The 15,882-nt window shown below is 42.9% G+C and overlaps 1 protein-coding gene and 1 pseudogene across 3 annotated transcripts in view; both read left to right on the top strand.

Annotated features, from left to right (window-relative positions):
• Nucleotides 1–15,882, top strand: part of LOC124615503 (lachesin-like) — an 878,988-nt gene that overhangs the window by 552,155 nt on the left and 310,951 nt on the right. For all 3 annotated transcript variants that reach the window (XM_047143457.1, XM_047143456.1, XM_047143458.1), the window contains exon 3: nt 4,568–4,768. In XM_047143457.1, coding sequence (XP_046999413.1) covers nt 4,568–4,768 — 201 coding nt within the window. The remainder of the gene's footprint in view (nt 1–4,567; nt 4,769–15,882) is intronic.
• LOC124616979 lies at nt 5,453–5,570 on the top strand (annotated as a pseudogene).

The raw sequence follows: 15,882 nt of genomic DNA, 5'->3' as shown, positions 1-15,882 counted from the left end.
CCTACATGTCAACAGGGGACTGCTCAACCTGGTGGAGGCTCTGTAATGGTGTGAGGCGTCTGCAGTTGGAGTGATATGGTTCAAATGGCTCTAAGCATTATAGGACTTAACATCTGAAGTCATGAGTCCCCTAGAACTACTTAAACCTAACTAACCTAAGGACATCACACACATCCATGCCCGAGGCAGAATTCGAACCTGCGACCGTAGCAGCAGCGCAAATAAATCACACTCTGATGATACATTATCTTTTTCTAGAATTTTGATAATAGAGTTGTCATGCAATGAAACCATTGGATTAATTATCCGGCAGACATATTAAAACCTCAATGTTACAAATCGTCTTTTTTAATATTAAAAATACAATATGTGGGATGATATTAAGCAATTGAACTATTGACTCTATCTAGCTGGAATTAACTGGTATCACTTCTTCTAGTTTTACAAAAACAGCTGGCCTGCGAAGACGGTCGTGTTCGTTTCGTTACAGACAAAGAGGCTTTTATGCTGGCAGCTCATTAATTTATTCATAAGTATACTTGATTATCTGCCCACCTTGGATGACATAGCATCTAATTATATCACCATCTTAAAAGTTACATATCAAATGCTTGTAGTCTTACTTCTTATATTGTTTAATGTTGACGCAACTATACTCGTCGACGAAGCTAATGTGTTACACTAGCTCAGCTGAAAATTATGTACATATTTCGTAACGTCCGAAACAGGTAACCGGTTGTATTAAACGGCAGCTATGATGAAATGATTTTGCGATAGTTTGTGACAAGGCATAACAAAATGGGGAACAGATAAAGGTATAATGAACAGAAAAACTATATGGCGATGTAAAAGAACTCTTACGGATGAACTGTGCCATACCAGGTATGCACATACCAAAACGCCAAGATATTCCAATCCTATCGTTTTATAGCATCACTCCAGTATAGAAATTATACTCACCAGTGATGTCCAGCCTGCACAGCATATAATGTAGTGCACAGAATTACTATACAGCCACATAACTAAATTATTCTTCCAGTTTGGTAAATGAAAGATAACGTAAACACTCTGTTTTGTCGTGATGATGCATCAGAAAGAACGCTGCATCCAGAAAGAACGCTGACTCTTTTCTGGTTTCACATAGGTCTACACACTTTGCTCGCTGAAGAACGGGTTATTGTACATAATAATCCACAAACGAGAAGAAAATTTTTATCACTCTCCCAAAGCGAATATAACGTCTGTAAACTATTGTGATGAATTTGAGTTATAATTTTTGTTTGTTGCTTACCCGGAACTTTCCATTTATATGTTAGCATTCTGTTGTTTATCGTTCTGAACGTTCCTCATGTGTATTTTCATAGGAAGCTCTCGTTTAATCCTGGCCCATAGGAATGTTCCTATTTCCCCATTTGCTTAAAGATACTTGGAAATTCAGTTTCCATTACAAAACACCCATTAAAATTTCATTTCAGTTTTAGTTTGAATACCTGAATTTTTTTAGAGATACTTATTAGCTATGGTATGTGAATACTGTGATGATTCACGAAACGCTGGAAGATACACTTAGCAATACCTACTAAACGGTTCACTAAATCATAATATTTTTCGATGCATGTTGTTTTTCTTTTCTTATTTCAATTAATCCTTTTGGAAGGAACGACAAATCAACACATTGCTTAGACTAGTTTGTTTGCAAAGGCAGTTTCCTTCGGGCCCGTATGTTTCATTCTTCGAAAAATTTTTCCTACTCTTATTGTGTCTCCTTTCTTCCAGTTCTTGATTCTTTTCCTGTCCTGAAAGGCAGCCATTTCTACTGGTTCTTTAAAAAGCATTGTGTTCTTTTATTCTGTCCAAGCCGACTCCTGCATTTTCGATGTCTCTTCCTACTTCTCTCAGCCATGTGGGTTTGGATTTATAATTATTTATTAAGTTCTGGAACAAGCCACATAATAACACCTCCCCTATTTAATTGCACCGTCACTGATAAATATCTCGTACACTTCATAACACTATGAGTGTTTCTTACCTCATGTAATTATTCAGCATTTTTGGGTAAGTATTTGTACAGCAGACTAACGACAAATGCAGCAGCGCTGCCAGCATACGCTGCAGACAAACTTTCACTGAATGCTCAGAAAATAGCTCTAGTTAATGCGTTCAGAGGTATGAGTTTTCGAATTTAAGTAAGATTCAGATTTTCTGCACGTAAGATCGTCTATAAGGCTGATTTTATTGCACTCTAACACACATAATCTGTGCACTCCCTTAGTTCCACTAATAATTATTGCAGCACTGAATAATCATTACCCATGAGACAACTCAGTCTTTTACGTTGCACCCCCAGAACATCATAACCATCTACCCAGTATCGATGTAAACCCGTCCAGGCGATGGCAGCGTTACCTGGCGAGGAATGTCTGCTAGGCAGACACACGCAAGGAGTATGTCGTATCAGTGAGATTGCTGTCCGTATGTAGAATGGAGAGGGAGCACGATCAATCTGAATTTCATCGAAGGCAAATTGTGATGACCCGGAGGCTCCGCACGAGCATTTCTGGAACTGCATAACTTGTCGGGTGTTCGAGGAATGCTGTGACGAAACAAAGGTGAAACCACGCCCAGATGTCGTGGGTGTGGACGGGCATCCCTCATTACAGATGTCGAACGTGGTGTACTGGGCAGGCTGGTAAAACAGGACAGGCGATGAACTGTGACGGAACTAACATCAGACCTTAATGCTGTGTAACGTACAAGCGTGTCTGAACAGTGTACCCAACACTCTTAAGATGTGCCTCCGCAGCCAATGATCCATGCATGTGCCAATATTAACACCACGACCCCGGCAACCACTACTGGAATGTGCAAGTGATCATCGGTACTGGACGTTGGTGCAGTGGCAGAGCGTTGCCCTGTCTGATGAATGCCGACACCTTTTTTATCAAGCCGATGTGAGGGGTGAATCCGTTGTCTTCCAGGGGAACACCCACTTGACACCTTTAGCACGGGATGGAGCCTAGCTATCGACGGTTCCACTAAGCCCTGAGGAACATTCACGTCGGCGTTCATAGGTCCAGCGGAGCTCGTGCATGGCACCAAAGAGAATCGTACACGGGTTGCATACTAAGTATGCCCCTTCGTGACGGTCATGATTCCAGACAGTGGAGGCATCTTTCAACAAGATAATGCGCCATGGCAAAAGGCCAGGAGTGTGATGGTGTGGTTCGACGATCAAAGTGGCGTGTTAGAATTAACGTATTGGCCCCCCAACTTGCCAGATCTGAACCTGAACACATCTGGGATGTGACTGAAGGTACCGTCAGAGCTCATCGTCCCCTCGTCCCCCCCCCCCCCCCTCTTAATTTACGGGAATTGAGTGACTTGAGCTCAGATGTGGTGCCAGTTCCCTCCTGCGATCTTCCAAGGCATTATTGCTTCCATGCCATAGCACGTCGCCTCTCTCATCCTTGCTAAGGGTGGTCTTACCATCTACTAAGTAGGCAGTCATAATGTCAGATGCGTTTTTCACTACGTCTTGCCTGATAAACGTTGTGATCAGTCACATGCATTTCAATTAATTTTTTGAGTGGTTTCTAAACAATTGGAATTACCCAGTGTTGGATAGCTGCTGATGTTGAATTATAGTTTTTTATGGTGGAGTCTGTCATGACACTCGCCGTTATTTGTCGAGGGTATCAAAACACATAGGATAATTTTGATTTTTTCTGATTTTGTTCTCACGGGGCTTGACAATTTACATCTACATCCTCATACATACTCCGCAATCGATCATACGGTGCGTAGCGGAGGGTACTTCGTACCACAACTAGCATCTTATATCCCTGTTCCACTCCCAAACAGAACGAGGGAAAAATTACTGCCTATATGCCTCTGTACGAGCCCTAATCTCTCTTATCTTATCATTGTGGTCTTTCCACGAAATATAAGTTGGCGGCAGTAAAATTGTACTGCAGTCAGCCTCAAATGCTGGTTCTCTAAATTTCCTCAGTAGCGATTCACGAAAAGAACGCCTCCTTTGCTCCAGAGACTCCCACCCGAGTTCCTGAAGCATTTCCGAAACACTCGCGTGATGATCAAACCTACCAGTAACAAATCTAGCAGCACGCCTCTGTATTGCTTCTATGTCCTCTCTCAATCCGACATGATAGGGATCCCAAACAGTCGAGCAGTACTCAAGAATAGGTCGTATTAGTGTTTTATAAGCGGTCTCCTTTAGAGATGAACCACATCTTCCCAAAATTCTACCAATGAACCGAAGACGACTATCCGCCTTCCCCACAAGTGCCATTACATGCTTGTCCCACTTAATATTGCTCTGCAATGTTACGCCCAAATATTTAATCGACGTGACTACTAATGGAGTATTCAAACATTACAGGATTCCTTTTCCTATTCATCTGCATTAATTTACGTTTATCTATATTTAGAGTTAGCTGTCATTCTTTACACCAATCACAAATCCTGTCCAAGTCAATAAGTTTGATTTAGCGGTAAGTTCGATTAATCGATACTGGATTTAGTGAGAGCCGACTCTCTCTGCCTACAGGGGACTACGTGCTGCTGTGGCGGCGCGGCACGGCCGTGCTGACGGCGGCCACGCTGATGGTGACGCGCGACCCGCGCTTCCGGCTGGTGGACGGCTACAACCTGCAGATCAGCGACGTGCGGCCGCAGGACGCCGGCGACTACGGCTGCCAGATCAGCGAGAACGCCGACCGCACCCAGATCCACACCGTCGAGATTCTCGGTCAGTACCCACACACACACTTCTCTCTCTTTACTCCTCAGGTCTGCAACGGCAGTGGTGCGTTCCTTGGCGAGTACTTCACCGCTGACCAAGGGAACCATGCAACCATCGCGTCGCCGCTTTTATGCATCTTTCGCGCGATTGGAGCACATGTCACTGAGGTGACAAAACTCATGGGACATCTCATACTATCGTATCGAACCGCCTTTTGCCCAGCGTAGTGCCGGAACTCGACGTGGCTTGGCCTCGTTGGAAGTTACCTGCAAAAATATTGAGCCATGCTGCCTCTATAGCTGTCCATAATTCCCAAAGCGTTGTCGGTGCAGGTTTTTGCGCATAACAGACCTCTCAAATATATCCCGAATCGTTCACTCGAAATTTCCAGACTGTTCTTCAAACCAATCGCGAAGAACCGTGGCGCGGTGACATGGCTCATTGTCATCCATAAAAAATCCGTCGTTATTTGGGAACTGAAGTACATCAATGGCTGCAAATGGTCTCCAAGTAGCCGAAAATAACCATTTCCGCCCTGCTGGTGCTAATCATCACATATCCCGTGGTTTTTTAATATTTTACTTGCGATGGGAAGTTCTTTTTGTCGTCCTACATTCGTATTCGTTACATAACTTTTTAATAGTTTGACAGGACTACTTAAAAATTTTTATCGAAGGATTCTATCTCTCAGCCAATGGCCTTGCCGCAGTGATAACACCGGTTCCCGTCAGATCACCGAAGTTAAGCGCTGTCGGGCTGGGATAGCCTTTGGATGGGTGACCATCTGTTCTGCCAAGCGCTGTTGGCAAGCGGGATGCACTCAGCCCTTGTGAGGCAAACTGCGGAGAAACTTCATTGGGAAGTGGCGGCTCCGGTCTCGAAGACTGACATACGGCCGGGAGAGCGGTGTTTTGACCACATGCCCCTCCATATCCGCTTCCAGTGGCGCCTGTTGGCTGAGGTTGACACGGCAGCTGGTCGGTACCTTTGGGCCTTCATGGCCTGTTCGGGAGGAGTATTATATCTTTCAGAGTTTACTTGACGATTGCTTTCCGATGAAACCTTAATTGTATGATCTGTTGATAGCAAATTAATTTTCCAAAGCCAGTCAAGAAGTTAATTTAGTAAATGTCTGTGAAGCTGACAGCTGATTATTTCTGTTCTTAAAATACCATTTACAGTCAATGATCTGTTCAGTAGGACCAGAGGACTCAGTCCATTCCATGTAAACACAGACTACACCATATGCATCCACCAACAGCTTGGACAGTGCTTTGTTGACAACTTGGGTTCATCGCATTGTGGAGTCTGCGCACTGTCGAACACTACCATCAGCTCTTAACAACTGAAATCGGGACTCATCTGAGGAGGCCAGAGTTTTCCAGTCGTCCAGGGGTCCGACAGAAATAGTCAAGAGCGTAAGAGAGACACTGCAGGCGATGTCGCGCTGTTTGCAAAAGCGCTAGCGTCGGTCATCTGCAGCCTTAGCCCGTTAACGCCAAATTTCTAAAAAATGGTTCCAGCGCTATGGGACTTAACATTTGAGATCATCAGTCCCCTAGACTTAGAAATACGTAAACCTAACCAAAGACAGCACGCACATCCATGGACGAGGCAGGATTCGAACCTGCGACCGCAGCACCAGCACGGTTCAGGACTGAAGCGCCTAGATGCGTTCGGCCACAGCGGCCGGCGCCAAATTTCTCCTCACTGTTCTAGCGGACACGTTCGCCTGTGTACCACACTGAATTCTGTGGATATTTCATCCAGTGTTGCTAGTCTAATAGCACTGGCAACTCTACGCAGACGTTGCTGCTCTCGGTAGTTAAGTGAAGGCCGTCGGCCACTGCGTTGTCCGTGATGAGAGGTAATTCTGGAAATTCGGTTTTCTCGGCACACTTTTGACACTGTGTAACTCGGAATATTGATTCTATAACGAATTCGGAAATGTAACGCCCCATGTGTGTAACTCCAACTATCGTTCCGCGTTTAAAGTCCGTTAATTCCCGTTGTGAGGCCATAATCTTGTCGGAAACCTCTCCATATGAATCACCTGAGTGCAAACGGCAGCTCCGCCGATGCACTGTACTATTGGACCTTGTGTACGCTATACTACCGCAGCTCTATATCATGTGCATCTCGCTGTCGCATGACTTCTGTCACCTCTGTGTAGGTAAAAAATTCTTGTCTAGTAGCATGTACTTCACAAGCGTTTTCGAAACATCGAGGTGAAGTATTCAATTTGACGAAACGACTCTTTCGCAAGCGAAAAGACTTACAATAAATAGAATAAATCATAATCTCGAGGTGTACTCGCATTTTATTTTCATTAATATTAAGTCGTGTCACCATTAACAACGCTTCACTCGCTCATTTGGCGTCTTCGATCATTCATAGCTTCACACATGTGTTGCAGGTTCTTTTAGAGTCATAACCAACAAACAACAGGTCTGTTGTTATTCTTTACATAACCAACATGAGATCAAAAAAATGGTTCAAATGGCTCTGAGCACTATGGGACTCAACATCTTAGGTCATAAGTCCCCTAGAACTTAGAACTACTTAAACCTAACTAACCTAAGGACATCACACACACCCATGCCCGAGGCAGGATTCGAACCTGCGACCGTAGCAGTCCCGCGGTTCCGGACTGCAGCGCCAGAACCCATGAGATCAAAGAACTGAACCACTAAAGAGCAGTGTTTCCACCTTCATCCTAGGTAAAGAAAAGAAAATGCACCGTCATGTCGTAAACATACGCAGTTCCATCTGCAGAAGCGTGTGTCAAGATTCTCACCGCAACAACAGACTACGCTATATGCTACTGCCAAAGACGACGCCCCTTCAGCTGAGGCTGCTGCTTTTATTGATGGCTAGTGACGTCATTCCGTTGACATCAGACAATGCGAGTGTCACAATTACGATGTGTCGTATGACTCACATTCATCACCTTGTAAATTTAAGTTAAGTCGATTGGAAATAACGCAGATACTTCAGTGCATCCAAATGAAGCTCGGAATTCCTCAAAAACTGCTGGTTCTGGTCATATGGAAACTGTTTATAATACAGATACAATCTTGTGGGTTATTAGACAGCGTCACAATTTTTTTAGACGATCGACGTTTCGATTCCTCTGCTGATACCGTCTTCAGCATCTTGTTGATGCCCATGGTTGGCGGAGAACTGCCTAAAATTAGCGTCGCGTTGTCTTATAAAGGGGGAGTTTTCTCACGCTAATGATGGAGAAGCGGGGTTATGGACTCCATTGGTGGGCCATCGTCGTTGGATTGCAAGTGAAGTTTCACGCGCTAATGACGGAGGAGGGAGTTACTAGCTAAATTGTTGTGGTTATCATTGGTGGGACACGCTCATTGGATACAAAGGGATTTTTCATGCACTTATGCTGGAAAAGAGTTACTGGCTAAAATTCTTCATGCTGCTAGTAGTGGACCGGGCAGTGTAAGAGAGGGGGAATATGTATCAACAATATTATTTTCCACAGAGGCGACTTCCTGCCCGCACACACTGCGGCCGAGTATTCAGTTCCTTCAAGGCGGGCTACCAGGAAGCCGGAATATTACAGCCATCCTCTCCAGTGATGTTGATATATTCTCAGAAATTTCAATCGCTTCTCTGAGTTTTCTTGCATAAATGTTAGTTTTTTTAGCTAGCACTCGTTATTGCAACCAATGCTTTGACTGAACAGGATAGGAAAAAGTAGAAAGGGCAAAAAACAGGAAAACAAATATCTCTAGCGAAAAGTCAAAATAAAACTTTAACAGAATGTTCATAATGATGTACATGAAAGAATCTCGTTTCCTCAGCGATAACTAGATTTGGTCCAGGTTAAATTTGAAACTTCTTAATATGTCTTCATCAGTGCTTCAATTAATTAACAATAATTACATTACCTTTTAACTGAAACTAGTTGTTAGCATCGAGGTATTTGGATCTCCTTCTTCCACTGAAATACATAAACTGCTTCAAAAGGATTATATAAAACAGTGTCAAAATTGAGATGACACTTATTTTATCGGGCTTTGCAGAAACGGTAGCCATCTGCCACAGAACCTGTTACGCGACTGTGAGTAAGAATTGAGTCTGACTTTCAGTATATGTTCTTAGGGCCGGGGCTAATTTATAAGGACAGAAACATACGAAAGTTTCAATCACACGAAGCAATGTGATGAGGTAAATATAAGTAAAAGGATCAATATGAAATGGGGCGCATGACTTCAAGCAATTTTGTGTACTGGCTGAATGTGTCTGTTACGTTGCACAAGGAGAGAGGGAAAAAAAGAAGAAAAATAAAAAGAGAGAGAGAGAAACTTTTCACCTTAAGCAATCGGTTTGTAATAAATCTGTTCGTGGCAATCGGTTTCGGAGAATTATGCAACGATCTGCCCACACCGAGTCAGAGTCCACTACAGTCGAAATAGAACAAGACCGTAAATCCAGGAGTCAACAGCCAAGTTGTCGTAGCAATGAGCGAACTCTTCCAAAACAGCGGTCCGGCAGAGTCACGAACTCCTAAACCATTACCCCTCAATGGAGCTAGAATTAGCTAGTACCCCCCCCCCCCCCCCCCACCCTCGGGCGGCGGTATGTAGGTTTACGAGACATGGGCCGCTAATTCTCAATGAAGTAGCTTATCAGTTAGCCTCACAAGAGCTGAGCGCACTCCGCATGCCAACAGCGCTCGGTAGACTGGATGGTCACCCATCCAAGTTCTAGCACAGCGCGACAGCGCTTAACTTTGTTGATTTGACGGGAACCGGTGTTACCGCTGCGGCAAGACCGCTAATGAAGCAGTAATAACAAAATATCATTTATCTTTCATCTTTCAAAGAAAGTTCGTTCCCGTTCCAAAGTTTACATGGGAGCTCAAGTTAATGATGGTGAGGGAAGGGGTGGGGAAGGGGGGGGGATAATAGCTAATCTCTAACTGCACTTAGGGGTAATGGTTTCAGAATGGTTCGGAATCATTGGTGTCGTGGGTGGACTATGTGAGGAACCTCTAACCTTCGCTACATTGATGCTAATAACTGAGAAAAAGTAATTATTAATAACTTATATAATAAATATTAGAGTGTTTCAAAATTGTGATTATAGAAGTGGTCTTTTGAAAATAATTTGGTTTCGTGAGTGAAATTAGTTTTTATCCCTCAGAAAATTTCAATTTATCCCTCAGGTGGTAATTACCCCCAGGCTGGGGAAACACTGTCCTAGACGACACAAAGTCCGGTGGACCGGCCGATACCGGCCCCTAAAGACTAGGACCCCCCCCCTTCCCCGCTCCTATAGCACACCACAGTGCCTTGCGAGCACCGCCTAGCGGTGACCGCGGCGTACGTCGGCGAACGTGCGGTCTTCATATCGATATCAGAGCCATTAGTAATACAAGACGAGGTTCAAAATTTACGAAGCTGCCGGCTGTCGAGCAGTGACGTAAGCACAACCGTTGAAGGTGGAAGACTAGTACTTCACACGCACTACATTCGAGCCACGTCACTTTTTTAAATCTTCCCTCAGACATCAGTATAGCTGCCAAGAATCATGTTTCTTCAGAAATGAACATTAACCATAATAATAACGATTGTACGAGGGACGATTTTTTTCTGGAAGAGGGTTGGTTTTATTCAAGATTCCATTGCACCATGTTATTCTCCACATTTCTGGCTACAGATTTCTAGTTTTCATCACAGCCTCCGTTCACTCATTTGCATCATGCTGGGATGCAGAAGCCTCAGCAGCTTGTGATACTATTTCAAAAAGATAAACAGCCGAACTTGCGAAGTAGCTCTTTTTATTACTTAATACTGACTAGTTTCGGGTTTTCATTCGTAACCCATTATCAAATCATCCTGTGAAACAATGTGCTGTTGTAAAACACAGGGAGCTAAAGGCTATTTACAGTTTGTACAGAAACCAGATGGCAGTTATAATAGCCGAGGGACATGAAAGGGAAGCAGTGGTTGGGAAGGGAGTGAGACAGGGTTGTAACCTATCCCCGAGTTATTCAATCTGTATATTGAGCAAGCAGTAAAGGTAACAAAAGAAAAATTCAGAGTAGGAATTAAAATCCATGGAGAAGAAATAAAAACTTTGAGGTTCACCGACGACATTGCAATTCTGTCAGAGACAGCAAAGGACCTGGAAGAGCAGTTGAACGGAATGGACAGTGTCTTGAAAGGAGGATATAAGATGAACATCAAGAAAAGCAAACCGAGGATACTGGAATGTAGTCGAATTAAATCGGGTGATGCTGCCGGAATTAGATTAGGAAATGAGACACTTAAAATAGTAAAGGAGTTTTGCTATTTGGGGAGCAAAATAACTGATGATGGTACAAGTAGAGAGGATATAAAATGTAGACTGGCAGTGGCAAGGAAAGAGTTTCTGAAGAAGAGAAATCGAGTATAGATTTAAGTGTCAGGAAGTTGTTCCTGAAAGTATTTGTATGGAGTGTAGCCATGTATGGAAGTGAAACGTGGACGATAAATAATTTAGACAAGAAGAGAATAGAAGCTTTCAAAATGTGGTGCTACAGAAGAATGCTGAAGATTATATGGGTAGATCATATAACTAATGAGGAAGTGTTGAATAGGATTGGGGAGAAGAGAAGTTTGTGGCACAACTTGACTAGAAGAAGGGATCGGTTGGTAGGACATGTTCTGAGGCATCAAGGGATCACAAATTTAGTATTGGAGGGAAGCGTGGAGAGTAAAAATCGTAGAGGGAGACCAATACACTAAGCAGATTCAGAAGGATGTAGGTTGCAGTAGGTACTGGGAGATGAAGAAGCTTGCACAGGATAGAGTAGCATGGAGAGCTGCATCAAACCAGTCTCTGGACGAAAGACCACAACAACAACAACAACAACATAAAGTACTAAACAGCTAATGCATGTCACAAAATTCAAAGTCTAACGCACAAAATACGTACTACCGAATCAGAATAACTATTACTTCACATAGCAAAAAACCATGACAGTTGTTACCCAATGAAGTACTATGTAAATGATCATCAAACCGGATACAAACAGAGATTGACAGCCTAATCTCAGTCAGCATGACAAAACTATCCTGCTACCTTTTCTGTGTGATGTTTTTTAGAAAGTTTGACGGTATACCGCAAGTCACACCAGCGTGAATAGTCGATGTGTTGTCACTTCTTCCGAATGATTTTAGAACTCCGATGGAATGTTATCTATCCCTTCTGTCTTGTTTTATCTTCAGCTGTCCGGAACTCTTAAGATCTGCTCTGATACTGGGTGACCTATTTCTTCTCTACGAACGCCTGTTTTTTTGTCACATCATCAGACGTCGTCTCCTTCGTAGAAGATTCAATGTACTGTTTTCCTCCTGTGAGTTTAAAACCGAAATTCCCATTGGACCCTTAATGTTGCCGCCCTTGCTTTTAATTGTAGCGAAAGTTGATTTGACTTTAATATACCCTGAGTCAGTCCTTCCGATAGTCGTTTCTTTTTCTTCACATTCTTTCTGTCTTTCTCTGAACATTTGTGTACTTCCTACTTTTGTCGAACAGTTGAAGTATTTCTTCTCTTGCCCAGGATTTCTTCGTAGTTACGTTAGTGATACCTATGTTTGCGTTTCCAACATCTGTGAATGCTCTTCAACTGAACTGCCAGGACTAAGCTTCTCATTATTACAGAGAAATTCAACCGTATCTCTTCATACCTTACTACTTCAGTACCACGCCTCCTTCCATAGTTATTCTTCTGTACGATTTTCTTGAACTTCAGGCTACTCTTCGTCATTACTAAATATTTATCTGAATCTATATCTCCTCCTGGGTACACCTTACAATCCGATATCTGATTTCGGTATCTCTGCCTGACCAAGAGGTAGTCAAACTGAAATCTCCTCGTTCCTCCGGGCTTTTCCCATGTAAACCTCCTCCTCTTGGGATTCGTGAACAGAGTAATAGCTACGGCTTGCTAAAATGTATTGCAGAACTCAGTTAGTCTTTTTCCTCCTACTACGTTGGCCATATTCTCTCGTAATCATTTCTTCTACTCTTTCCCCTACACCTGCATTCCCACCTCAATGGTTATTAGGTTTCATCTCCCTTTATGTACTGAATTACCCGTTTCCTCATACACCTTCCCTGCCTGTTTATCGTCTGCTTACGACGTCGACATTTGTACCTGAACTATTGTTGTCGGCGATGGACTGATTTTGATTCTGATGAGAACAAACCTATCACTGAACTGTTCTCAGTAAATCACTTTCGGTGCTACGTTTCTATTCGTAACGTACCCTAGTCCCATCACTGAACTGTTCTCAGTAAATCACTTCCGGTGCTAAGTATCTATTCGTAACGTACCCTAGTCCCATTACACGGTTTTCTGTTGCTGTTGACACTATCGTATATTTGTCACACCTAAAATGCTTGTCTTCTTTCCACTTTACTATATGTATATCGAGCCTTACCATTTCCCATTTCAGTTTTTTTAGCTTCCCTACCATGTTCAAATCTCTAGCATTTGTACAGTATTAAGAATATAAACTAGCTCTAGTGTATATATGCGTCTCCCTTCCTGAATTAGTAAATATGTATTTTGTATGAGTCGATATTGTAAAACGAAGATATCCTATGAACGATTCCAGCCATATGTGTTTCACATCAGTTATTTGCAGATGTTCAGAGATGTATGGAATTCGTTGCTAAAACACGAAAATGTAAAGCTATTTCGATTGTTTTTTGAGCTCTGAATCACTTCTATCTAGTCTTCCATATACTGCGCTGCAGAGTTCAGCTATTCTGGGTCAATTTTTTGCTGGCATTAAGAAAGATTAAACTTATTTATATAATTTATTGTTATCATTATGCACTAATATCTTTTCCTCGAATTTTGAAATGTATATGTATTTATTCACAATGTTTCAGAACATTCAGCGGCTACAACAACGAAATCGGCACTGAAATGCTTTTGAATAAAATACAAAGCGGCCCTGATGTACTTCACCGGTCATTTGCAGTAATTTTCGTGCAGTGTTTGCTGAAAATGATCGACAACGTCATTGATTGGAGATCACTGACCGAATCATTTTCAGGAAAGCTCTGTAATCTCGTTGGATGATGTTCCCGGACATGGGTTCCTATTCAAAATACGATGTACTCACTCCCCTCTACAAGTCCTAGAAGTTTGTAACGGTAATTTCCGACCACCCTGTATTTGCACATACATCAAAGAGGCAATCAAAAAGTTTCTGTTCGAAGGCCGTACAGTCCAGATTCGGTATGCCAGTCAGAAAAAGCCCCCTGGGCATTACGGCAAACGTCCCGTCAACGCACCAGGCTGAAGATACCCGTTTGGTAAAATTACATGTCCTACTGTGTGAAGAAGTTCTCCCCTAACTGCCTGCTGCACTTCCTGCCGTAAGGCAGGAATCGTCGACACTTCATGGCCGCTTTTAAGGGACTGACGGCGCAAGAATTGCATGGGAATGGATCAGGACTATAGGGCCGGTGCTCGAATGTCTCCTACTCGAGTTGGCGTAACTTACGCGTCACGACATTTGCAATATGGGGAAGTGTGTTATCGAAAGGCATCAGAACACCTTGTCACACTTTTCCCGGTACTGCCCCATACTCACTCTTCACTCAACGATGCATGTCTACCGGCATTTGTCCTTCAACAGACAAGAAAAGAATAAAACCACATTCGTCCTATTTGGACGCACTTGGTAATAACTTTGCCATATTTCACTTTTCCGCGTTAACCGCACTCACGTCAGAAGTAACGAATGCTCCACTAATCCCTTGCTTACATGTCAACGCATATATACTCGCATCGGAGTCGCACTGAGTTACATTTACATTGCAGCAACGCCTTAAATGGAACTTTTTGATCGCCCTTTAAATATCAAAAACCTGTTCGATGACGATGTGGAAGTCTGTCTCGAAAATTGTCTACGCTGGCACGATTAACGACTGTGTACATCTAAAGGAATTAACACAGAAGTGAAATTCGAGCGCTTTTCAGTCTCTAATTAGAAACACAAGTGAGAAATGACACGATTTGTAATTAAAGGAGTAACGTCAATTCTATTCTGATACTTGCGTAATGCCGACTGGCCTGTTGCGTAACTGGGCAGTGATGGTCGCTACAGGCAACTACTCTTTCATCAAATATTAGAGGCGCATTCAGGATCAGAAACGTTTGAGGACAAAGGCTCTGTTCCATCCCCTGCAGAAAATAGCCTACACCGTCGGTTGTATCAAGTGACTCAAGAGGAGAACTAACTGTAATTAACTACGCGATACTATTATTCGTAGTGTTTAAAGCCCTCGAGTTGCGACAAATATTTACGATTTGTGCTCTCAGAATTAACTTTCCCTTTTCTTTATATTTTACTTTTATTTGGTCCCTTATTAGTCACAGTGAAACAATATATATTCTTATTCACAAGAGACGCATAATGTGACACTTGGTACACCCGCCCGTGAGTGTAAAATCACTACTCATCCGTGGAATGTTTTTTACTCCAATCTGGAATAAAAAACATTTGACAGTACCTGGATCACTATTTGGGTTCGAGGCCATGTCGCAACTTGTGTCATCCGTTGAACACTGGGTTCATAGTACTTCGATAAACATACCAGTAATTCCTAATTTGCGAGAGTAGTCTTCGCGTAGTGCTTGGGAGAGGGATTAGTGATCTGGTAAGTCCCTGCCATGGTGATTGGTGACGCGTCAAAATCAGGGGCGCCACGGGTGGCAGGATGAGGGGGGGGGGGGGGGGTTGATAGCAGGGGCAGCTGCCTCTCTAGTGGTGAGACGTCATTTAGTTAACAAATGTGAAAGAGGACTTGTAACAGCAGGGCCCAGACTTAAATGACCCAAAATACCTTACAAATTATCGCTACAGTGACCTGAAAATATCGATAAAGTGACATAAAAAGATATGCAAGATATGCATAGTCAGTCATAAAATGAACTAGAGCGATTAAAAACTTTGAACAGTGTTTTTATCTGGGACCTCTCCCATTTGGTCCGTGTTTCATAGAAAAACAGTAACAACAGAAATTGAGTCCGCCTTGATGCAAAACACTTTATTATTCGTTTATTTCTTTATTATCCCAAACTAGTT

Source organism: Schistocerca americana, chromosome 5 (assembly GCF_021461395.2).
Source record: "Schistocerca americana isolate TAMUIC-IGC-003095 chromosome 5, iqSchAmer2.1, whole genome shotgun sequence".
In the NCBI taxonomy this organism is placed as follows: Eukaryota; Metazoa; Arthropoda; class Insecta; order Orthoptera; family Acrididae; genus Schistocerca; species Schistocerca americana.
This window is presented reverse-complemented; position numbering and strand designations above follow the sequence as displayed.